The sequence below is a fragment of the Staurois parvus genome, unplaced genomic scaffold (genome assembly GCF_062004578.1).
Source record: "Staurois parvus isolate SC_StPar_1 unplaced genomic scaffold, SC_StPar_1.0 ptg000432l, whole genome shotgun sequence".
Lineage (NCBI taxonomy): Eukaryota > Metazoa > Chordata > Amphibia > Anura > Ranidae > Staurois > Staurois parvus.
The window spans coordinates 13,903,040-13,927,579 of record NW_028318228.1 but is presented as its reverse complement, the minus strand read 5'-3'; the positions used below and the strand labels follow the sequence as shown (position 1 = coordinate 13,927,579).

Genomic DNA, 24,540 nt, shown 5'->3' with positions numbered 1-24,540 from the left:
CATACACTTTTTGCCGGCTTGGAATTAATCTTATTTTCATCCTACTTCTTCTTCTTCTTCTTCATCCTCATCCTTAGAAGAAGAAGAAGAGGATGAGGATGAGGATGAAGAAGAAGAAGTAGGATGAAAATAAGAATAATTCCAAGCCGGCAAAAAGTGTATGTGCAGAGCTCCTCTAAGTGTATCTGCAGAGCTCCTCTAAGTGTATCTGCAGAATAGAGGAACTCTGCACATACACTTTTTGCCGGAAACCGCTGTATGGAGGGAATGTCCCAGAACTGTCAGAAATAGACTATTTATGACAGTTCTGGGACATTCCCTCCATACAGCGGTTGAAACCGCTGTATGGAGTGAATGTCCCAGAACTGTCAGAAATAGACTATTTCTGACAGTTCTGGGACATTCCTTCCATACAGCGATTGAAACATTGTATCTATTTGTTTCCATAAATGGATCCATTTATGGAAACAAATAGATACAATGTTTCAACCGCTGTATGGAAGGAATGTCCCAGAACTGTTAGAAATAGTCTATTTCTGACAGTTCTATGACATTCCCTCCATACAGCGGTTGAAACCGCTGTATGGAGGGAATGTCCCAGAACTGTCAGAAATAGACTATTTATGACAGTTCTGGGACATTCCCTCCATACAGCGGTTGAAACATTGTATCTATTTGTTTCCATTTGTTTTCATCTCCAAGGGCATTTAAATTAAAGGTACAGTGTTCTGCACTAATTTAAAGGCTCTCTGAAGCCTAGAAACCCTTTTAATAAGTTAAATTCGTAGCGAATTAATTCGCATCGAATCGAATTTCATACTGGAATTCGCCGAATCAGCCGAATCGAATTTTTGAGAAATTCGCTCATCTCTAGTTAGAAACATAACATTTGGTTTTATGGTGACATGCTGTTTTAATTCTTTTTTAATGTATGTATAATACTACGCTGTAAGGAAATGAATCCTTTTAATTATACTACACTATGAGGATTCTTTTGCGTTTTGGATGATTTTGTCCTCTTTGAGCACAATTCATTTTTTAGGTCTGTACTGGCAACATTACCTGGAATATCAGTTGGGAGTTTATGCCTTGACATGGGAATCCATTGAGAGGGATCCGGCAGGCGTCTGTCTATATCCAGCACTTGGAAATTACCTTATCCCTCCAGAGTCAAAAGTGTCAGAGTTCGTCATCCGATCTGGTATCTGCACTATGCTGTTTTTGACCCGCACTTAATTGTGGGGTCATTTCAGGCTGGCAAGAGGCAGTATTTTCTGAGGTGCTGGTGATGGTGGACTCCCATAGCGTTTATTTTGAATTTTTTTAACTTATATTTTTTTTGAGACTTTTGTTTCTGCTGGAAATTATTGGACTTTGTTTAGTTTTTTATTTTATTTATAGCGCCGTACTTTTTCTGTTTTCTATTGTATAACATATTTGATATCTACACCTTAAATCTGGTTCTGAGTGAGCAAGAAGGGGGTCCACTGTAGGGGCTCATGTACACAGGGCGTGTGGACAACTCTTCTGAATGATGGAAACTGACTGCTGGAAAACGTAGGTTAAAAAACAGCAGTTTAACCGCATTTATGCACGTTTATGCTCGTTTGTGTTCAGAAACATTTTTAAAAGATAACCTCAGGAGACCCTGCCCAGACCAAATGCCCAGAATGCACTGAAAAATAGTAAAAAATGAACTATTTCAGACATTTTGAGAGAAACAGAGAGAGCAGAAGCAGAGAGAGCAGTATGTGTTGAGATGACCTGTCCTTTCTGGTTGTATTCACTATGGATCCCATCATGAGAATAATGCGGCATGTTCTACCATTATTTCCTTTACGCAAAACCTGGAACTGACTGCGCTGGTGTACCGGGTCCATTTGAATACATGGAAAACACTTTGCATGCATTTCTGATGATGAAAAAAGGCTCCGGACAGAACTTGGACATGGAACAGTTAAAAAACGCTTTTAAATGCAAACGCTTATAAACACGGTTAACAGCATTTACAAGCGTTTACATGCACTTACAAGCATTTGGCATTTGAAACGCCAGTAAAATCTACTCCTGAACGCAAGTTTGGTGCGTTAAAAAAAAACGACTGTAAACTCAACTGCCTGTAAACGACTGTAAACGACGATGTGTACATGGACACATAGGAAAACATTAGGGAGAGTTCAGGGGCTGCTGAAAAAAAATGCTGAACAGCTCCTGAATGTCAGTTTAGGAGCTGCAGTGTACATGAGCCCTAAAGATGCCATCTTTGATGTATATGGGCTATAATGATGTTTAAATATTTTGCCATATGTTGTGATTGTTACAGTCATTGTTTTATAAGTAAACATTATTACATTTTTAGTTGAAGTATTATAAAGAATTGCACTATTATATATTTATACCTGTGTCTATAAACTTTCATGCCCTTTTTTTACATTTTTACATATATATATATATATATATATATATATATATATACTATACAGTATTACTTTGTTTTCTTAATTTACAGTTTGATAGGCAAAGTCTGCTTTGAATAATTGTTTTTTTGGCCGACATAACTCTAAAGTGCCTCATAGTATAACAATCAATAGCAGATAATCAGTATTATCAAGCACCAGAGGTGGACTGACAAGTCATGGGGCCCCCGGGCAATAGGGGATCATGTGTCCCCTGTGTCATCGCCCAAACTCAAAAAAGCCTAAGAAAAGTCTAATGAAAGCTACCAGGGGCATCTCATGGGGCCCCCTACTGACCCCAGGCCCTCAGGCAGTGCCTGAGTGCTCAAATGGTCAGTCCGCCCCTTTCAAGCACATGAAATCCTTTTCTGTAACAATCTGTTTTGGCCTGATGCATGTCATTGTACTTTGTTACAATCCCCAGTGACACATCAGCTATGAAAATCATCACCATGGATTCTCATACCTTTCATTATTTGCTGAAAAACTCAATTAAACCGGTCCTGTATTCAAACGAAGACTAGAGGTTAATAAAAAAAGAACAGTAAAAGGATGCCAATTACCTATTTCACAGTTGTCGCCTCCATATCCTGGTGGGCACTGACAGTGAACTCTTCCATCTCTTTCCAAGCAAGTTCCAGCCCCACATTGGATGTCAGCACACGTTCCAACAATGCCTGCAGTCATGAGCAACTGGTTAGTTTTCACCCACCTTCTTCACTTAAAAACAGAAATGACACATTTTTGCCTATTTTGGATACTAATCTTGCCAAAAATAGTAAAGCAGTGTTTATTATTTTTTTTTCAAGATTGTAAATTAATATTTGATATTCAATAAAATATTATCATGGGTGGTATAATAGATATGTATTTATAGCTATTTATAGGCATTGAAGGTATTTATACTTATTTATTTAAAGGTATTTATCCTCATTTATTTATAGGTATTTTTACTTATTTTTTTTAGGCATTATAGCGATTATATACCGGTTTGATTATAGGTATTCTAGGTATTCATACTTATTTCTAGGTATTATAGGGATGTATACATATTTATTTATAGACATTATGGGTATTTATTTCTATTAATTTATAGGCATAGGTATTTATAACTATTTATTTATAGGCACTATAGGTATTTATACCCATTTATTTACAGGCATTATAGGTAGTTATACCTATTTATTTATTTATAGGCATTTTAGATATTTATACCTATTTAATTATAGTCATTAAAGGTATTTAGACTTATTTAATTACAGGCATTATAGGTATTTATACCTATTTATTTACAGTCATTAGAAGTATTTATACCTATTTATTTACACTCATTAGAAGTATTTATATCTATTTATTTATAGGCATTATAGGTATTTTATTCCTATTTATTTACAAGCATTAAAAGGATTTATATATGTTTATTTATAGTTATTAAAGGTATGCATACATATTCATTTATAGGCATTATAGGTATTTGTAATTATTTATAGGCATTATAGGTATTTATAATTATTTATAAGTATTGTAGGTAGTTGTACTTATTAATTTAGAGGCATTATTGGTATTTATGCCTATTTATTTATAGGTAAATAATCTAGATTATTTTCAAGGTATCCCTGAACAGCAAAATGGTATACGAAGGTCATCCTTTCATACAAGGAGTAAAAAATAAAATAGAGATTAGCAGTTTGAAAAACATTGACTCTTCTATACTATGTACAGTTGCAAGAAAAAGTATGTGAACCCCTTAGGATTACGTGGAGTTTTGCATGAATTGGACATAAAATGTGCTCTGAACGTCATTTAAGTCACAGCAATAGAAGAACACAGTATGCTGAACATAATACTACACAAACATTAGATGTTGCCATGGTTTAATTGCACATAACATGTAAACATTCACAGTGCAGGGAGGAAAAAGTATGTGAGGCCCTAGCTTAATGACTTCTCCCAGAGCTAATTGGAGCCAGGAGTAAGCCAAGCTTGACTCCAATCAGTGTGATGATACTGTTGCTGACAGCTGTCCTGCCCTTAAAAAACACACACCTGTTTCGGGTTTACTGGTTTTAAGAAGCACTGTCTGATGTGAACCATGCCTCGCAGAAAAGAGCTCTCAGAAGACCTACGATCAAGAATTGTTGACTTGCATGAAGCTGGAAAGGGTTACAAAAGTATCTCCAAAAGCCTTGATGTTCATGTGTCCACGGTAAGACAGACTGTCTACAAATGGAGAAAGTTTAGCACTGTTGCTACTCTCCCTAGGCGTGGTCATCCTGTAAAAATGACTGCAAGAGCACAGCGCAGAATGCTGCATGAGGTAAAGAAGAATCCCAAAGTGTCAGCTAAAGACCTACAGAAATCTCTGGCACATGCTAACATTTTTGTTGACACATCTACAATAAGGAAAACATTAAACAAGAATGGAGTACATGGGAGGACACCACGGAGGAAGCCATTGCTGTCCAAAAAGAATATTGCAGCACGTTTGAAGTTTGCAAAAGAGCACCTGGATGTTCCACAGCACTACTGGCAAAATATACTGTGGACAGATGAAACCAAGATTGAGTTGTTTGGGAAGAACACACAACACTATGTGTGGAGAAAAAAAGGCACAGCACACACAACAAAGGCAGGAACACGTTAGACAAAGTCACAGGTTTTCATTGTGCACCATTACGACCTTCTAGCTGCCGGTGTCCTGACAACCAATGACATCATCAGTTGATAAGGAGGATGTCAGTTGCCTGCACAGCATCCTGGTTTGACCCTCCCTTGCCCCTCTCCATCAGTGCTGGGGTCACATTAGCTCAGTGATGGAGAAAAACTGAGGGAGAAGATAAACATGGGAATACTAGTCAGTAGCAGTGCACAAAAGTGTATTTGCTGTGGAAGAATAAATTACCTCTAATGTTGGGTGTCCTACATGTGTGGATGTTGCTGGGTTAAATAAAACTATTAGAATAGTTTTTCACATTTTAGAATGGGGTGCCTCAAGACTGTCCATAATTTTAAAGAGTGCCTCGGGACTGTACATAATTTTAAAGGGTGCCTTGACTGAAAAAAGGTTGAGAAACACTGGGATAGGCGACCTCAACAGTCTATAAATCCTATCATGCCTCTGCCTCCGGGAGTCATGACTATGCCTGTCTTGCAATGCCTTATGGCAGGGGTCTCCAAACTTTTTAAACAAAGGGCCATTTTACTGTCCTTCAGACTTTAGGAGGGTTGGACTGTGGCCAATGAGGGTAAAAAATGTCCCAGACCCAACATTAATGAGAGTAAACATGGCTTAAGGTTTGGTGGTCATTGGCAGGAATAGTGCCCCTTTGCTGGTTTCAGTGGAAGGAATAGTGTCCCATTGTTGGTTTCAGTGAAAGAAATAGTGCCCCATCATTGGTGTCAGTGGAAGGAATAGTGTCCCATTGTTGGTTTCAGTGGAAAAAATAGTGACCCAAGGGCTGGATAAAAGCTAGCAAAGGGCCACATCTGGCCCACAGGCCGCAGATTGGAGACCCCTGCATTAAGGGATTTGTAGTCTCACCATAGCTGGAGTGTCAAGGTTGTCTACCCCTGCCTTACTAAGCCAAGATTTTTACTACAGGTTTTTATTGGTGCGCTGGCTTCTTCAAATGTTCCTACTCCTATTCCAAGGCCGTTAAATTGTTATGTGGGATGGACTGTGGTTACAGTTGGTGTAAAGGCACACCTGTCCTATATTAAATCGCTTCCCAACCGCCCTATAGCAGCAGTACTGCTACAGGGCAGCAGGGATGAGCAAAATCATGTATATATACATGATTTTGTTTTTCTGGGTAGGGGGCGTGCGTACTCCCTAAACGCGCTGCTTTTGTTCCTCGACATGTCAATCACCGGGTCCCAGCCACCGATTTTCGTCCGGGACTCAGTGATCATCAGTGGAGCTGGCAAGGGAGAGTTCTGTATGTAAACAACACAGATCTCTCCCCTGTCAGCAGGCCAGGCTGCTTTGTATTGCTCTGCACAGCAGAGCAATACAAAGCAGCTTGTCTCCTTAGTAAATCACACACATAGCACACAGTTAACCCCTAGATCACCCCAAATGTTAACCCCTTCCTGCCCAGTGTCATTAGTACAGTGTCAGTGCCAGGGGCGGACTGACAACTCATGGGGCCCCTGGGCAATAGGGGATCATGGGGACCCTGTGTCCTTGCCAAAACTCAAAAAAGCCTATGAGAAAGGTACCAGGGGCATCTCATGGGGCCCCCTACTGACCACAGGCCCTCGGGCAGTGCCTGAGTTTCCAAATGGTCAGTCTGCCCCTGGTCAGTGCTTTTTATTAGCACTGATCACTGTATTAGTGTCACTGGGGATGTCAGTGGCAGTTAGTCAGTTCTCCCCCCAATGTCAGAATGTCCACCGCAGTCCCGCTATAAGTCGCCGATCACCTCCATTATTAGTAAAAAAACATAAAAAATTTAAATTCCAGTATATATAACACCATTTGTAGACGCTATAACGTAAACCAATTAATTTACACATATTGGAATTTTTTTTTAGCAAAGACATAGAACAGAATACATTTTGGCCTAAATTTATGACGAAATTTGATTTTTTAATTTTTTTTACTGGATACGGTTTAAAGCAAAAAGTCAAAAATATTGGGATTTTTTTTTCAAAATTGACAATCTTTTTTTGTTTTTAGCACAAAAAATAAAAACGCAGAGGCAATCAAATACCACCGAAAGAAAGCTCTATTTGTGGGAAAAAAGGACGTAAATTTAATTTACATTTAATAGCGTTACATGACCGCGCAATTATCAGTTAAAGTAATGCAGCGCCGTATTGTAAAAAATGGCCTGGTCAGGAAGGGGGGGAAATCCTCTAGAGGGGAAAGTGGTTAAAGCAAATTCAAGTTTACATAATATGACAATGCGTATGTTGTTAATCTATTCTTTTTTACAACATCCTATAAAATACGACTGCATACGTGCAGAGCTGTAGATTACACATGACACATGGAAGGGGATTTGCTAAATCTGGAGCACTCAGAATCTGAAGCAGCTGTGCATGGTGGCCAATCAGCTTCTATCTGCAGTTTGTTCAATTAATCTTTGGCAATAAAACCTGGAAGCTGATTGGTTTCTATGCAGAGCTGCACCAGATTTAGCACTCTTCAGCTTTAGTAAATAACCCCCTTAGTCTTTCGATATGTGTAAATGATTACTGAAATTTATCAATAAAGGGTTGGCCCATCCAAAACTAATTTCTCTGTTTTTGGTAGCAGCTAGCTGTTTCTTATACCTTTTGAGCACTCTGATGGCAAGAACTCTGCATTCTTGTTGACTTATTTAAAGGATAAGTTCAGCTTTGGGAACATGTTACATGTTCCACCCCTTTTTAGGGTAGAAGATGTAACATGTTCCTAATGCTGCAGCCGCCGGCCATTTCCCACCCCCCTCCCTGTGACAGAAGTACGAGGAGAATTTCTCCATACTATCTGTCAGTATTTAAAAACAACACAGAGTTCTGTAAATGAATGAACTACAAGTCCCGACAACCTTAGCAGCTGTCAGCTTGTAGTTCTCATTGGACTACCACACCACTGTGGAGCTCCGGTGGTAGTTCATTGAATCTTCCTGTCAGTATATCTGCTTGCCCGTACGGGATGTACTGACGGGTCTGCAGGAGACCTGCGTGGCACCAGCAATCTGCTGATCATTGGTACAATTCTTTTCTGTAGCCAAAAGTAATAAATGCACATTATTTTCCAGCAAAAAAAACGTGCATGTATTATTTTTGTGCCAAAGGTGAACTTATCCTTTAAAGTATATGTAAACCTAAACTCTGTTTTTCAGTAGTTAATAACATGTCTTGCCATATACAGTCTTTTTGATCAAATATTTTAGTTTCTTACCTGGAGATACTGCTAGTAACAGCACTTTCCGTTGCAGACTGACAACAATTAGCCACTGGGGGTTGTTTATTACTACTGCACAGTGCAAAATCTGGTGCAGCTCTGCAGATCTGCTGTTATAAACCACGGGGCCCCATACAGCCAACTTGACATCCCTCCTCAAAAAAAACAAAGTTTCCTATGCTTCAGTTATGAATGCACACAGTGAGTGATAGTGAGAGCTACTGATCACTCACTGTGTACATTCAGGAAAGGAAGGGGCTGGTAAATGTGACTCTCCATCTTGAAGGATGTGTGAAGGTGTGCTCAAAGCTGCCAGTCGGTGGCAGCACTGCGGGGGTGGTGGCACAAAGAGGGGCCTGGGCAGCAGGGGGAAACATATGGAGCACAGAGAGGGTGATAGGAGAACAGGAAAGGGGGAATTACTGATATTGATCACCTGTATGGCTCTCTTTGTAGCAGCTGAAAACCAGTGGAATGGAATGGAGAAGAAGTCATCAGCTTTCAGCTGCTGTAGGGAGAGCTATACAGGGGATTGGTTCCAGTAATTGCACTCCGTTGTGCCAATCACCCTACCTGCCCATCCAATTCACTCAGCTGCTATGGCTCCCCTGCTGGCCTGGGCCCCATACAGAAGGACTGGTGGTACCCCCTTATCCACAGCCCTGCAGGTCTTCATAGAAACCAATCACCTTACAGGTTTTATTGTCATATCTTAATTGAACGAGCTGAAGTTAGAAGCTGATTGGCTACCATGCACAGCTGCACCAGATTCTCAGTGCACCACTTTTAGTAAATCTTCCCCATGGCCTTGCAATTAGGAGCACTGTTGTCAGTTTACTTTCTTATTCAGTTGTCCATTGAGCTGCCCCTGAAGTCTATTAGATAGGTTAGAAAGGCCAATTTAAAGGACGTGCATGCCAAACACCAACAACCAGAATTAAATGCAACTCTTATTATTTACAAAGGGGATCTTAGAATGTCATAATTACTGCAATGTCTATTCACGTGAACAAGCAGTGCATGCATTTTTAGTGGTTGCTGAAAGTATAAGGCTGGCTAAAGATGCTGTGTGTATATACCCTACAGCACAAATCTTGGGCTCTGTTGTATAGATTTCCCCTCACTGTCTGTCCTGCAGACAATGGTTTCACCACATTGGAACTGAGGGAAAGCCCGAAGCAGGGACAGTGGTTATAGCCATACCCTACTCTACTAAAGAAAAGCATTTTTAATACTGTTTGTGTTGCTGTGAGAGAGTTCTCCTTACCTCCTCTCTAGTAAAACATTATTATTGAATGGAAATCTCCCTAACAGATCTCCAAATAGCAGTAAAAACTTGACAAGGGTTAAACTCTTCTTCACTCTATCCACAACTAAGCCAAAAAATGGCAGCATTTATACTTCTGAGGCTTTATGTTAAGGTAACATGTAAAATGGAACAACTTCAGTGTATCTCTAATGCTTAAAATTACACAATATGAACTTTTTATGAAACAGCCACAGTACCTTCAACTTGGGTTACATCAGGAATGGCCTGTGGTTTAGCTTCTAATAATGATGCTGGTGTTATAGCTTCAAGTGGTATGTCTTCTGTAACATCTCCTGAAGCAGAGGCAGATAGTTCTGTATCCTTTTTGGCTTCTTCAGGTTCTTTTTGGATAAGACTTATCTCAGATTCTGGCTGTGATGTGCTAATAATTATGTCAGGTACAGATGTTTCACCTGACACATCATGGGCAGAGGATGTTTGGTGCCCTGATATATCAGTGCTGGCTTCTGTGCTACCTTCAACAAAACTTTCAGGTTCACCACTTGTTAGAGGGATTCCTGATGTCTCTCCACTGATGTCAGGAATGGGGAGAGGCCCCTCACCACTGATATCTCCAGATGCAGATGTTTCAATAACATATGGACTGGTTACTCCAGCTAACTCTTGTGAAACGGTTGGTTCAGTAACTGCTTCAATTAAATCATCCGTAATGAGTTTAATATCAAGGATCCCAGATGTATGGATACCAGAACCATCTCCACTTTCATGTGCGGCAGATGGAAATCCACTTAAATCGATAATCCCGGATGTTTCTGCAGATGTTTCTCCTGAAGGAAATCCACTAATTTCGAATACACCTGATGGCCCTTGACCAGCCTCCTCAGTAACAGGTCCTATGGTTGGGACCTCTACTAAAGTAAGATCTATATGAGATATAGTGGGAATACCAGAAGTGAGTCCACTTATGTCATCAATTCCAGATGGCAAACCACTTATAAAACCAGCTCCTGATGCTTCTCCACTTATGTCAATAATACCGCTTGTCAGCCCACTGATGTCTAGTTCTCCACTGGGGAGGTCTCCAGAGATAAGACCACTGGCATCTATATCCCCAGAGGGTTCCCCACTTATACCAGAAATACCAGATATTTCGCCTGAGAAATCTCCTGAAAACAGCCCACTTTCTTCTACAGAGCCCTTGCCTTCCTCTTCTTTTTCTGAAGGTCTAATAATTTCTAATAAAATGCCATCTATAAGGGTAACACCAGATGGCTCCCCACTTTCATCAAATATGCCAGAGCTCACCCCACTGATATCACCACTTACACCTGATATCTCTCCACTAATATCAATTGCACCACTGAAATCTACTAAACCTGAACCACTTATACCAGACAGGTCACCACTGAATATTCCAGATATATCTCCAGATTCTTCACCGCTTATTCCAGATGGTAGACCACTAATGCCAGAAATATCTCCAGACACTTCTTCTGGAATACCGGATGGAAAACCACTGATATCAATACCTGATACTTCTCCACTTCCATCAAAAAATCCAGAGGGTCGTCCACTAAAATCTAAACCAGAAGGCTCACCACTTAGTTCTAGACCTGAAACTAGGCCGCTAAAATCTGTTGATGGTAATCCAGATAGATCACCTGAGGCACTGAATTCTGTTGTACCTTTTCCTTCTGCTTCCATTTCTGGTGATTTTGTTGCACCTTCTGTCCAAATAGTATCAACATGTATGATTGTTGGAAAACCAGAAGGCAGTCCACTGAAATCTCCACTAGGCAGACCACTTTCAAACCCTGATGGTAACCCACTAACTAACTCAACACCAGATATCTCCCCGCTAACATCTCCAGAAGGAAGTCCACTTATGTCTGCAGATGTCAGTCCACTAATATCAGGCAATCCAGAAGCAGATCCAGAAATCAGTTCATCTCCAGATGGGAACCCTGAAGGTAAGCCACTGATTTCAATATCCCCTGATGGTATTTCACCAGAAACTTCCCCTGATGGAAGTCCACTTGCGCTAATGTCTCCAGATGGAAATCCGCTTATTCCTGATGGTTCTCCACTAATTTCCTCTCCTGATACAAGTCCGCTTGCTGAAGGTTCCCCACTAATATCAGGAACACCAGATATTTCTCCACTGGGCTCACCAGAGACATCTCCAGATGGAATACCACTAACCCCACTGACAGATGTTTCTCCGCTGACATCTAGAACTGCAGCCACAGGAGGAATTGCTGAAGGCCTCACTTCAAAGAGAGAATAAATAAAAGACATGTTAAAAAAGACATTATAACTACAAAAATAACATAATATATAATAGAAACAAGCATGGAGCTCTGGTTTTGTACAATCTTGTGAGACCAGCTTGTGATTTATCAAGAGCCATATTTACTGCCATGTTTCTGGTCTTCCTTTGTTTCAGATTTTTATCTAATTATACAGTATATTAGATAGAGTAATGTTGGTAAATTTTTTTACATAATTGCAGTAGTATTGTAAAATACTTGTGGAGATCACAAGGTCTTCAGCGTGTTAACACTCAAGTTAATTTACTAAAGGAGCAGAGAATGTTCACTTTTGAAGTGTTCACTTTGAATCACTCATGTGCAAGGAAAAGAAAAAAACAGGATATTTGCAAGTACATGAATTTGCTCTCTTCTGATTTTTAAGAGGAACTTCAGTATGCCCCCTCCCCATCCCCTCCCCTTCTTACCTGTAATACAGAGTGTTCAATTCAGATCCTCACCTGTGCTGTGGATCCAGCGTTGTTGTGCTATGACCAGGGGTGGACTGACCATTTGGAAACTCAGCACTGCCCGAGGGCCCGGGGTCAGTAGGGGGCCCCATGAGATGCCCCTGGTCCCTTTTTCATAGGCTTTTTTGAGTTTGGGCAAGGACACAGGGGCCCCATGATCCCCTATTGCCCAGGGGCCCCATGAGTTGTCAGTCCGCCCCTGGCTATGACCCACTGCACCAGTGTCACAGCCTGTGTCTCATGCCATTTGGTTCTGACGTGGCCGGGTGCCTCTTTCTGGTTCAGAAAACTAGTCCCCATGATGATGCATGCCAGGCCCACCCTCCTCCACCTTCTGTGAATGCAAGTGAAGCATTTTAGAATATGCGATGTACATATCCCAGTAGGCTTCATAACGCTGAAGATGTCAGTCTCATCCAGGCGAGAATGACAGCTGTGGAATGGGGCAGGCAAGAAGAAATAAAAAAAACTAAGAAAAAAAGTCAGATAATTTTTTGTACCAACTTTGTATGTGAGATGGGGAGTTGGCATATGCAAAGGATGAGGAGTTCAAAAAAATACCTGTTGATCTTGCCAGAAGCTGATAACTTTCTGTGCTCCTTGGATGTGCTGACTCTTATCAGTTACATTATTCTAAGGTATTTCTGAAGACTACAAAGCCATGTCCCCTATTTTATGTAGAATAAGAGAGGGTGGAGGTTCCATAATTATATCTTGTTCTTGTTTTCCTGATATAGTACATAGAATGAGTATTGCCATGATACAATTAGGGGTATGCTACAACAGGTGACACTAAAGGAAAAAAAACTTGAAAAAAAAGATGCAGGCACCCACCACTGACACTGTGCCAAATGGACTATTTAAGTGCAGCAGTTGTACTACTCAGCGCTGTCTGATCTACAGCTCTCCCTGTGTTCCTGTGCCAGTTCCTGAACTTGACTTCTGTGATTGACCCGGCTTGTCTTGACCACAATGGGAATGCCTCCTGCCCTGACCTTGGCTTTTCTCCTGGATCTGGCTCTGTTCTCCTGCTCATCTGAATGTTTTGATGATACTGACCTTGGCCTGTATCACCGCTCTCCAGCCTGCTGTCCATGCCTGATCTGACTGTCTGCTCCTTACCTGGTTTGCTTGACCACGCTTCCTGTTTATCTGTCTGTTCAGCATATTCAGACCAGAACACTACTTATTTGGTCCCTACCTGTCATCTGCCAGCTAGTGCCGCCAGCCTGTCCGGTGCCCATGGATAGTCAACTGCCAGCCAAGCGACTGCCAGCCTGCCGTCTGCCAAGTTCGGGGTCTGCTGCACCTGCTGTCCTAGCCATCTTATCCATTCCTGGTGAAGCACCAGACACTCACCTGAGAAGTCTGCTGGACACCTTACAGGCAGTTTTACCTCACCGCCACTGTCTTACTACCAGTTATCCCAGAGCCGGAGCTGCAAAAGAGGGTCTCCCTCATCACGACAGGCTCTACAACCAGGTATGTGACAGGAGAACTCAAGACAGAACTGGAAGGGTCCACACTTTTCTATGCAGTGATTGTATCTGCCCCTTATTGTAATCTAGGAGCATAATGACATACTACGAGAGAGACATAAAAGGCTATGACCCTGAGCTGTGCAGCTTGAGGTGCCAAACCTAAGAGGTCATAGAGAGCCCCATGTACTGCACTGGACCTACATAGCAGCTGGGAGACCTTCTGGGAAAGCCACTAGAAGCAAAGTTTTCAGGAGCATGCATGTTGTGTTTTTGACTTTCAATTTCAAAGTGTTTGCATAAAAGAAAAAAAATATTCTAATTTCAGTTAAGTGAAACATCTTTACTCCTTTAGTAAAGTAATCCCATTGACTACCACTCTACCCAGGCAATTCACAGACATATTGTAAGGTTATATGGGTACAGGTGTTGCTTTTTTTTGCATCACAAAGGATTAAAATGAAATTAGAGTACATTTTAATCTGTTTTAATAAAACATAAATAAACACTCACCGGCCACTTTATTAGGTACACCTGATCAATTGCTTGGTAACACAAATTGCTAATCAGCCAATCACATGGCAGCAACTCAATGCATTTAGGCATATAGACATGGAGAAGATAACTTGCTGAAGTTCAAACCGAGCATCAGAATGGGGAAGAAAGATTTAAGAGACTTTGAACGTGTCATGGCTGTTGGTGCCACACGGGCTGGCCTGAGAGTTTCAAAAACTGCTGACCTACTGGGATTTTCACACACAACCATCTCCAGGGTTTATAGAGAATAGTCCGAAAAAGAGAAAATATCCAGTGAGTGGCAGTTGTGTAGATGAAAATGCCTTGTTGATGGCAGGGGTCAGAGGAGAATGGGCAGACTGGTTTGAGATGATAGAAAGGCAACAGTAACTCATATCAATATGGACCAAAATCTCTGATGAATGTTTTCAACACTTTGTTGAATCTACACCATGAGGAATTAAGGCAGTTCTGAAGGCAAACAAGAGTCCAACCCGGTAGTAGCAAGGTGTACCTTATAAAGTGGCTGGTGAATGTATATTGTATAAATGAAACTCATATATTCATTATGTTTTCTGTAACCAATTAACATAACTGGACGTGGCCATGCATCAGTCCAGTTTCAAGGCAGAAACATCACTCCTGAGTGAATGCTTCATTAGCAGTCACAGGGAAAAGCCAGCTCCATGATATATCAGCTAAAACAAGTCATCTTTATTCAAAATAGTGGATTACAGCCATATAAAAACAGCCTTAGACATGACTAAGTCCTAACGGCCAAAACACATTGGATTTTTATATGGCTGTAATCCACTATTTTGAATATAGATGATTTGTTTTAGCTGATATACCATGGAGCCGACTTTTCCATGTGACTGCTGATGTTTGGTGGTTTGTAGAGACCTTTTCATCCTGAGTGCCGTGGTTCTAAAGCAGTGGATGATTAAGGAGGTGGTAGTCCTGATCCATCTGTTCCTAAATCCTTCATTAGCCCAGAGGTAACCTGGAGATTTACCGAAAACCTACTTATAGTTGTCCATATTACCTGTATATATGAACCAGTTGGTGGAAGCATAATACAAGCAATAGAATTAAGACCCTATTCACACTTGAGCGTTTTCCAACTTGAAGCTCCATGCTCAGAAATACTCAACAAGTAAAATCCCATTATTTCCAATGACCCTTTGTTCACACTTGAGCGTTCTGTCGCTCAAAAAAGTACTTGTACTACTTTTCAGGCAGATTTGAGCATTTTGTCCCCGTAGACTTGAATGGAAAATGCCTGAACTATGGGAATGAGCTTTTTTTTCAAGTGTTTTTTCAAGCATTTTTTAGGCATTTTCAGCTCAAACAGCATTTCTATTTCTATTGGCCACAGCAAAAACGCCTAAAAGAAATACGTCTGAAAAAAAATGCCTATAAAATTTGCAAATCTGCTAAAAAACACACTCAAAAGTGTCTGAAAAATGCTCAGCTCAGTGTGAATGTAGCCTAAACCATTGAAGCACTTGGGCAATGTACTTTCAAAAATGTAAAAGGGATTTAAAACAGAGATGGAAGATGCCTGTGTAGTCATAAGTGTGATATTTTATACAATAGAAGAATTGGAAAGCAATTGCAGTGAGGGGTCACTTGATGCATGGTGCCAATGAAGGATACATTTAAAAAAGGCCACCTTACTTACCTATCTCCAATTCAACAGTTGGAAGTGCGGTGGCATTTATCAGCCAGAAGTCCGTTTCATTCTCAAATTCAGTGGCAGTTACCGTTTCTACAGTTATCTCTTCTCCTGAAGGTAACCCCTCCACACCAGGATATACCTTAGTTGCAATGATTTCTTCATCAATTGATGGAGTGCCTGGGACTTCTTCCTCTTCAAACAAAGAAGCTGCAACATGAAACAGTAAACAGTAAACATTTGCTGGTATGTGCAACCTTCAACTTGTTATATAATACACATGGAAGGAAGAAAAGTTCTTTTAGGCTCCTTGTTCACACTTGAGAATTTTGTAGCTTGTCGCTTAAAGCTCAAAACCGCTCAACAAGCAAAAACATATGGTTTTCAATAGCTCTTGTTCATACCTGAGTGTTCTGGCGCTCAAAAAAGTACATGAGCTACTTTTCAGGCATAACTGAGTGTTTTGTCCCCATAGACTTCAATGAAAAAGCCTGAAAATCGAGTTTGAGTGTTTTTTTTTTCAAGCATTTTGTTGCGCATTTTCTGCTCAAGCAGCAGCTCTTCGTCCCTTTTTCCACAGTACTCCAAATGCCTAGTTGAAAAAAATGCTTAAGAAATGCTTGTAAACTTGAAGCTTAGGTGTTAACGTAACCTAAAAGTGGATCTCTGTTAGCCAAAATGTACCCTTTCTGTGAGCCCCCCTGCACTGCAAAGGCCAAATGCCTGTTAAGTCTAGAAGGGAGTTGAAGAGAATGTAATACCTACCAGATCCCCACTCTGGCTGCCTCTGGCACTCCCATCCTCTACCTCAACTTTGGGTGGTTAGTTGTCCTTTGGTGTCATCATGCGCAATGCAGGGCTATTAACCCTGCATTGCACATAAAGGAGGGTGGAGTGCTACCATGGCCAAAGTGCCCTAGAGAGGTAGCAGTGCTGGATCGGTCACATGGATCCAGGTAGTCTGCCAATGTGGGATATAAGGTATGTATTACTGCTTATTCATGCATCCCTCGACCTAATGAGCAGTCATCCTTGCAGTGCAGGGGGAGAGAGAGGGCGCTGCAAGGGTAGATTCTGGCTAATTCCAGTAGTTCAGTTTTAATACAATTCTGTCACTTCCTCTAAGAATTGTAAAAATGTATCTGCAATATAAGACTGTAAATATTTAACTCTCTGATGGGTAGTATGTCTGTACTGAATTTCCAGCACTCTGGCAAAGTCTTTAACATTTGACACTTTAGGAAGTGGTTCCTCCCTTTGACACCTACCTCACTAGAGCATCCTATTGCAACATAGTGGCCAGGGGAGGGACTGAAAGTGAGCAGCAGGGGGAGAAGGCACTTAGAACTACTGTAAATGTGAAATGCTAAAGACTTTGCCAAAAAAAGAAGATACAAGTGCTAGAAGATAAAAGAGTTTGGATTTGCTGCTCACTGGACAGGTAAATATCCAAAGCCTTTTATTGTAAGGAGCAGGGGCGGACTGACCATTCGAGAACTCGGGCACTGCCCGAGGGCCTGGGGTCAGTAGGGGGCCCCATGAAATGCCCCTGGTACCTTTTATAGGCTTTGTTTGAGTGTGGGCAAGAACACAGGGGCCCCATGATCCCCTATGGCCCAGGGGCCCCATGAGTTGTCAGTCCACCCCTGGTAAGGAGTTTGTTTTTTTAGAATTCTCGGGAGAGGTGACAAACTTTAAACAGACAATGCAATGATTACAGTGCAATCTTCTGCTAATCGAGTCTATTCACAACACTCCAGCAACTGAATAAACCAGAGAAAGGGCGTGCTACTCCTCCCCCACTACCTAATACAGACCCATATGGACCAATATTGACTACCTTCCAGAAAGCTCAGCATGATCTACAACTGAAGTGTTATGGAAGCACTTTGAATGCAAGCTATCTAAATGATTCATGGACAAATAGAGATTTGACACAAGTAATCAAGACAAGAGAAAAAAAATCAAAGAATCGGATCAAACAGAACAGAAAATGTGCTGTAACATTCAACTAACTTGATAACGGTAGGACTAAGGTGGTGCCATATGGTGTTATACTACTAAATTCAGTTTTATTTGAGTCTCATATGCCTGTCCTGTACCACCTGGTTGGTGTTGGCACTAACTCCAACACTCAATAGGCAGCAGGAACTTACATGAATGTAAAAACACAGTCTGGATGTCACTCCACTTCCTCATCTCCAATCTATCCAAAACTGAGCTCATAATATTTCCTCCCCCACGTGCCTCTTCACCTAACTTCTTCCCGAACTCTTCTTTCAGTCCCACATCCAATCACTGTCTTAGGCTTGCAACCTCTACCTATGCAACATCTCCAAAATACGCCCCTTCCTAACCAATGATACCACAAAGCTCCTAATTCACTCCCAGGTTATCTCTCACCTCGACTACTGCAACTTTCTCCCCATTGCAATACCTTTACACAGGCTACCCCCCTTCTTCAGTCCAGTGTGAATACTGTTGCCAGACTCATCCACCTTACCAACCATTCAGTGCCTGGCAGCCCTCTCTGCCGATCCCTCCAATGGCTTCCACTTACCCAACAAATAAAATTTAAAATACTAATAACACCTTACAAAGCCATTCACAACTTGTCCCCCAGCTTTATCACCAACCAAATTGTTCTCTTCCTTCCTCCCAAGACCTCCTGCTCTCTAGTTCCCTTGTCTCCTCCTCTCATGCTCACCTACAGGACTTCTCAGAAGTCTCTCCCATCCTATGAAATTCCCTACCCTAATCTGTCTGACTGTCTCCCACTCTGTCTACTTTTAGACAATCCCTGAAAAACCCTTCTCTTTAGAGAGGACTATCCTGCCCCCACCTAACAACTGTACTTTTATTTTCTCCATCAGCTTTTTCCCCACAGTTATTACCTTTTATATCCCTTGACACTCCCTTTTAGATTGTAAGCTCTAATGAGCAGAAAATTCCTATACGGAATTGTATTTTAACTGTACTGTCTACGCTCACATCGTAAAGCGATGCACAAACTGTTGGCGCTATGTAAATCCTGTATAATAACAATAATAATAATAATTATTATTATACAGGATTTATATAGCACCAACAGTTTGCTCAGCGCTTTACATTATAGTGGGAGACAATACAGTAACACTACAGTTCAATACAAGAGGGATTTGAGGGCCCTGCTCCTTGGAGCTTACAATCTAGGAGGGCGGAGTGAGTGGTACAGTAGGTAGTAACTGTGGGGGATGGAGTGGTTGGAAGAGTAGAGGATTCCAGAATTAGCAGAGGGCGGGATAGGCTTCCCTGAAGATATAGGTTTTCAGTGATTGCCTAAAGGCAAGTAGAGTAGGTGATAGTCTGATAGATTGGGGTAGGGAGTTCCAGAGGATGGGTGACGCCCTGGAGAAGTCTTGGAGATGAGCATGGGAGAAGGAGATAAGGGAGCTAGAGAGTAAGAGGTCTTGCGAGGAGTGGAGTGTGCGGTTTAGGTGATATTTAGAGATAAGATCGGTTATGTAAATTGGGGCAGTGTTGTGGATGGCTTTATATGTCATTGTTAGTGTTTTGAATTTTATCCGTTGGGCAACTGGGAGCCAGTGGAGGGATTGGCAGAGAGGGGTGGCGGATAATAATAACGTAGCAAGTTTAATTTTCACATGTTGGAAGGACATTCTAAAATGATTGCAAAAAAACCCAAAAAACTAAATTTTACCTTTAGTAAGTTAGGTTGACTTCTAAAAGGCACAAAGATCATTTCTCCAAAACTTGGAAATCGATTTTCAACTTTACAGCCCAACTAATGAAGGGAAAATTCTAACTATATGCAAAATGTGATTGGGCTGTGAATTTACCAATGGGTTGCAAGACTGAAACGTATTCCCTTTAATGACTTTCCTCCTAATACAGAACATATTTAAAAAACAAACTTCTATACAAGCAATAAGTTATCATGATATGCTATTGACCAGCACAAGGTGTCAAGGTATAAGCACATTTGATACCACATTAACCATGGATTTGCAGTCATGGGCATTAATATGAAATACTTACGCCTAAAGCAAAATGCGTTGTATTTTGACAGGGGATCTGGGAATCCTGTCTGGTTTGTATACAGATAGACTGTTCGTACTCCAGATTGGTCACCCCCACATACTCGGCGTGGTGTCACAATAGGATAGCGAACGCTTCCATCGGAAAGCCAGCCTGCTCGGCACTTGTCGTATCCTGATTTCCATGCAGAATAAAGTTGCCCAGTGGAAGCTAAGGTGGCATTTTTGCTCTCACAAAACTCTTTTGCTTGTTGGAAAGTGAAGTGATCGGGCTGGGTTGCAAAGAACACCTCTCCTGTATACAACATCAAAGGAACATTAATCCATAATGTGTTGAAAGCATCTTTATTATTAAATGAAATATACATTTAAATGCTAGTAAAGCATATATACAATAAGAAAAATAATTATTAGATCCCCTGCAGATTTTGTAAGTTTGTCCACTTACAAAGAAATGAAGGGTCTATAATTTATATCATAGGTGTATTTTAAAGGATAGAGACAGAATATCAACCAAAAATCCGGAAAAAACACATACAAATGTTATAAACTGAGTTGTAGTTCAGTGAGTAAAGTAAGTATTTGATCCCCTACCAACCAACAATAATTCTGGCTCCCACAGACTGGCTATGTGCTCATGTGGTACACAGATTAGTATGCCCACTTACAAAGAAATGAAGGGTCTATAATTTATATCATAGGTATATTTTAAATGATAGAGACAGAATAGCAACCAGAAATCCTGAAAAAACACGATACAAATGTTATAAATTGAGTTGCATTTCAGTGAGTAAAGTAAGTATTTGATCCCCTACCAACCAACAATAATTCTGGCTCCCACAAACTGGCCAATGTGCTCATGTGGTACACAGATTAGTCCTCTCAATTTAAGAAGGTGCTCCTAACAACAACTCGTTATGTGTATAAAAGACACCTGTCCACAGAATCTCTTTCTTCCATTCAAACCTCACCATCATTGGGCAAGACCAAAGGGCTGTCAAAGGACGTCAGGGACAAGATTGTAGAGATAAATTATAGACCCTTCAGTGGGCAAACTTACAAAATCTGCAGGGAAACAGATAATTATTTTCGCCACTATAGAAAAAATATAGAAAGCACCCATCATTTGTTTTCGGAAAGTCAACTTTTACATGTCCCTGGGATACTCCACTCTCCTGTTCATAAGCAACTTGGGTTACATGGAATTCTCAATGATCCCTCATTTGGAGGGACTGTCCATCTTTTATTTATTGCAGGTACTTATATAGCACTGTCAATTTATGCAGTGCTTTACATATATTGTACATTCACATCAGTCCCTAACCCTCAAGGGGTGTACAATCTAAGGTCCCTAATGTATATTCATACATACACATACTAGGGCCAATTTAGACAAGAGCCAATTAACCTACCAGCATGTCTTTGGAGTGTGGGAGGAAACCAGAATACCTGGAGGAAACCCATGCAGGCACAGGGAGAACATGCAAACTCCAGGCAGGAGGTGCCATGGCTGGGATTTGAACCAACAACCCTAGTACTGCCAGATGGAAGTGCTAACCATTTAGCCATCTTTTGTAATCAAATCCATATCCAGAGAGCATGGGGGAGAACAGACAGTCACCCCTCTCTGCTCAGAGCGGCTGTTCTCACATTTATGCAGGCCATAGACAGGGAGAAAACTGGCCATTTGCTTTTTCGAAAAATGAAAAATCGGTCATTCAATCAGCTGACGTTACCACCATTGGTAAAAAAAAAAGTCGGCTAATTTTCGTCCCGTCTACGGCCGGCCATTAATATAATAGCGGTGACCCTGCAGAGAGCTCCGCTATTATATTTGACATTTAAAAGAAGAAGAAATAGAATTTGAATAAGGAAAAAGAAGAAATAGAATATGAATAAGAAGAAGAAATAGAAGAAATAGAATATGAATAAAAAGAAGAAATAGAATATGCAGAAGAAGAAGGAATAGAAGAAATAGAATATGAAGGAGAAGAAATAGAATATGAATAATAAGAAGAAAAGGTTGCAATATTGTATCTATTTGTATCCATTTCGGATACAGATGTTTCTATTCGGATACAAATAGATACAATGCTGCTATACTTTTAACTGTCAAATATAATATCGGACTGACATTCTTTTTTTTCTGCTTCTTATTCATATTCTATTTCTTCTTTTTCTTCTTCTACTTCTTCATATTCTATTTCTTCTATTTCTTCTTCTTCTTTATATTCAATTTCTTCTTCTTATTCATATTCTATTTCTTCTTTTTCTCTTCTGCTTCTTCATATTCTATTTCTTCTTTTACCTCTTCTTCTTCATATTCTATTTCTTCTATTTCCTCTTCTTTATATTCTATTTCTTCTTTTTATTCATATTCTATTTCTTCTTCTTATTCATATTCTATTTTTTTTCCTTTTCTTCTTTTCCTTCTTCTTTCATGTCACTGCCTATGCGCATTTTTTAAAATCGGTAAAAAGATCAGCCGATTTATCCATCATTGCTACAACAATCGGCAGAACGACAAATTTGGCCGATTATTTTCCAGCAGGACTGATAATCCAAAAGGGCAAAAATCACGAAAAACGGCCGACCGATTACTGCACTAACGATCCGATAATCGGCCAATTTTTTTTTCCAGCCAATTTTCGGCCATTTTTCGTCCCATCTATGGCCCACATTAGCCTAGGTTCACACTTATGCGTTTTTAGTTGTGTTTTGTAGAAACACACAGCAGTCCATTTAACATGGTTTCCTATGGGACACGTTCATATCTCCATGTTTTTTTTTCCCTGTGTGTTTTTCGGAAGATGTCAGAGAGTTTTTTTAAACTTTTTTTTGTTCAATAGACTTTCATTGGAGATGCTGCAAAAATGCATGTAGTGCATTTAATGTGTTTTTGATTCATTTTAATCTGCCTAGCAACAAGTTGAAAAAAAAATGCACAACGCATCAAAAACGTGTCAAAAACATGCGCAAAAATGCACCGCAAAAAGCACTGCAGAAGGGGATAAAACGCAAACTGCATAAGTGTGAACCTAGCCTCAAAGCCGGTGGGGGACAGATGCAGCATCGAACCAAGTCTAATTGGGGGAAAAAATCCAGACCCCACATTTCTCTTTTAACCTGTACCTCAAATGGTAGAAAGCAAAAGGAAGAATAAAAAATGGTGTATTTAATCAATCTTTTTTAGTGTGTTAATTATTCCTAGAGAGAATAGCTGAGGCATGGAATGTCTACATACTGGGGCTGATTTACTGTATTAAAGGCAAGTAGACTGTTCACTTTGCAAGGGGCTTTTCCTCTGAACTTACAAAATTATATGAATCAGACTTGTGCAATTTGCTTCGTTATGAATCAAAATTTGGATACATTTTTTGTTATTCCGAGATTCTGATGTATTTCTGACTCACAGTAGAAACGAATTTCAACGAATCTCAAATAAATTATAACGAAACGAATTACTGTAATTCAAAAATGAATTCAAATTCAAAAATGAATTTGAATTAGCAAATGAATCCTAATTCGAAATCTAAACATATTGCAATAAATATAGTAAGGTATACAAGTGAAATAAAATGATGATTAATACTTAGGCTGTTTTATAGAATAGAATTGAAAAGAAAAGAATAAAATAGAATAGAAACAAGGAATAGAATAGAACAGAGTAGAAAATAAAGGAATAGGATAAACTAGAATATAATAAAACAGAATAGAATAGAAAAGAATAGAATAGAAAAAAATAGAAAATAAAATAATAGAAAAGAAGAGAACAGAATAGAATAGAACAAATAGAAAAGATTAGAATGGAATAGAATAGAACAAAATAGAATGAATATAGCCGACTTCTAAACTTAAAGTTCCAAATATAACTAATGTATGAAATTAATCCGAATATATGAAATGTATTCCAAAAACAGATCACTCTAATATAAAAAATATGATTAAACTAAATTATTAGCTTAATGAGCGAATCCAAAATTAAAAAAAAAAATCTGTTCTGCGCATTTCTAATATGACGCTCTGCTGACATCCATCATTCAATCATTTGAAAAAAATTTAGTTTTTTTTTCCTTGTCCATGATTGGATATTCTTTGCAATGTGAAACTTCATCAAATTTTCATTGAAGTTCTGGGGAAATTTCCCTTATAAAGTGCAACTTCCCTTGCAAAGTGAGCAGCCTATTTGCCTTTAGTGAATCAACTTTTGGATTTTGCAGAAGCGTTTGTCACAGTTCCCCACACACGGCTAATGTGTAAGGTAAAGTCTACAGGCTTGGAAAAATCTGTATGTAAATGGAAGAAAACTGATTAAAAGATCATATTCAGAGAGTAGTGGTTAATGATTCATACTCTGAATGGTCTAGGGGTGTCAGTGGTGTACCCCAAGGTTCAGTGTTGGGACACTTACATTTTAATATATATATAAA

The 24,540-nt window shown here is 40.0% G+C and overlaps 1 protein-coding gene across 2 annotated transcripts in view; it reads right to left on the bottom strand.

The window, feature by feature from the left end:
• Positions 1–24,540, bottom strand: part of ACAN (aggrecan) — a 203,342-nt gene that overhangs the window by 57,681 nt on the left and 121,121 nt on the right. For both annotated transcript variants that reach the window (XM_089687669.1, XM_089687670.1), the window contains exons 10-13: positions 20,112–20,405; positions 16,080–16,283; positions 9,859–11,892; positions 3,020–3,133 (exon numbers count right to left, since the gene is read on the bottom strand). In XM_089687669.1, the coding sequence (XP_089543795.1) occupies positions 3,020–3,133; positions 9,859–11,892; positions 16,080–16,283; positions 20,112–20,405 (2,646 nt within the window). The remainder of the gene's footprint in view (positions 1–3,019; positions 3,134–9,858; positions 11,893–16,079; positions 16,284–20,111; positions 20,406–24,540) is intronic.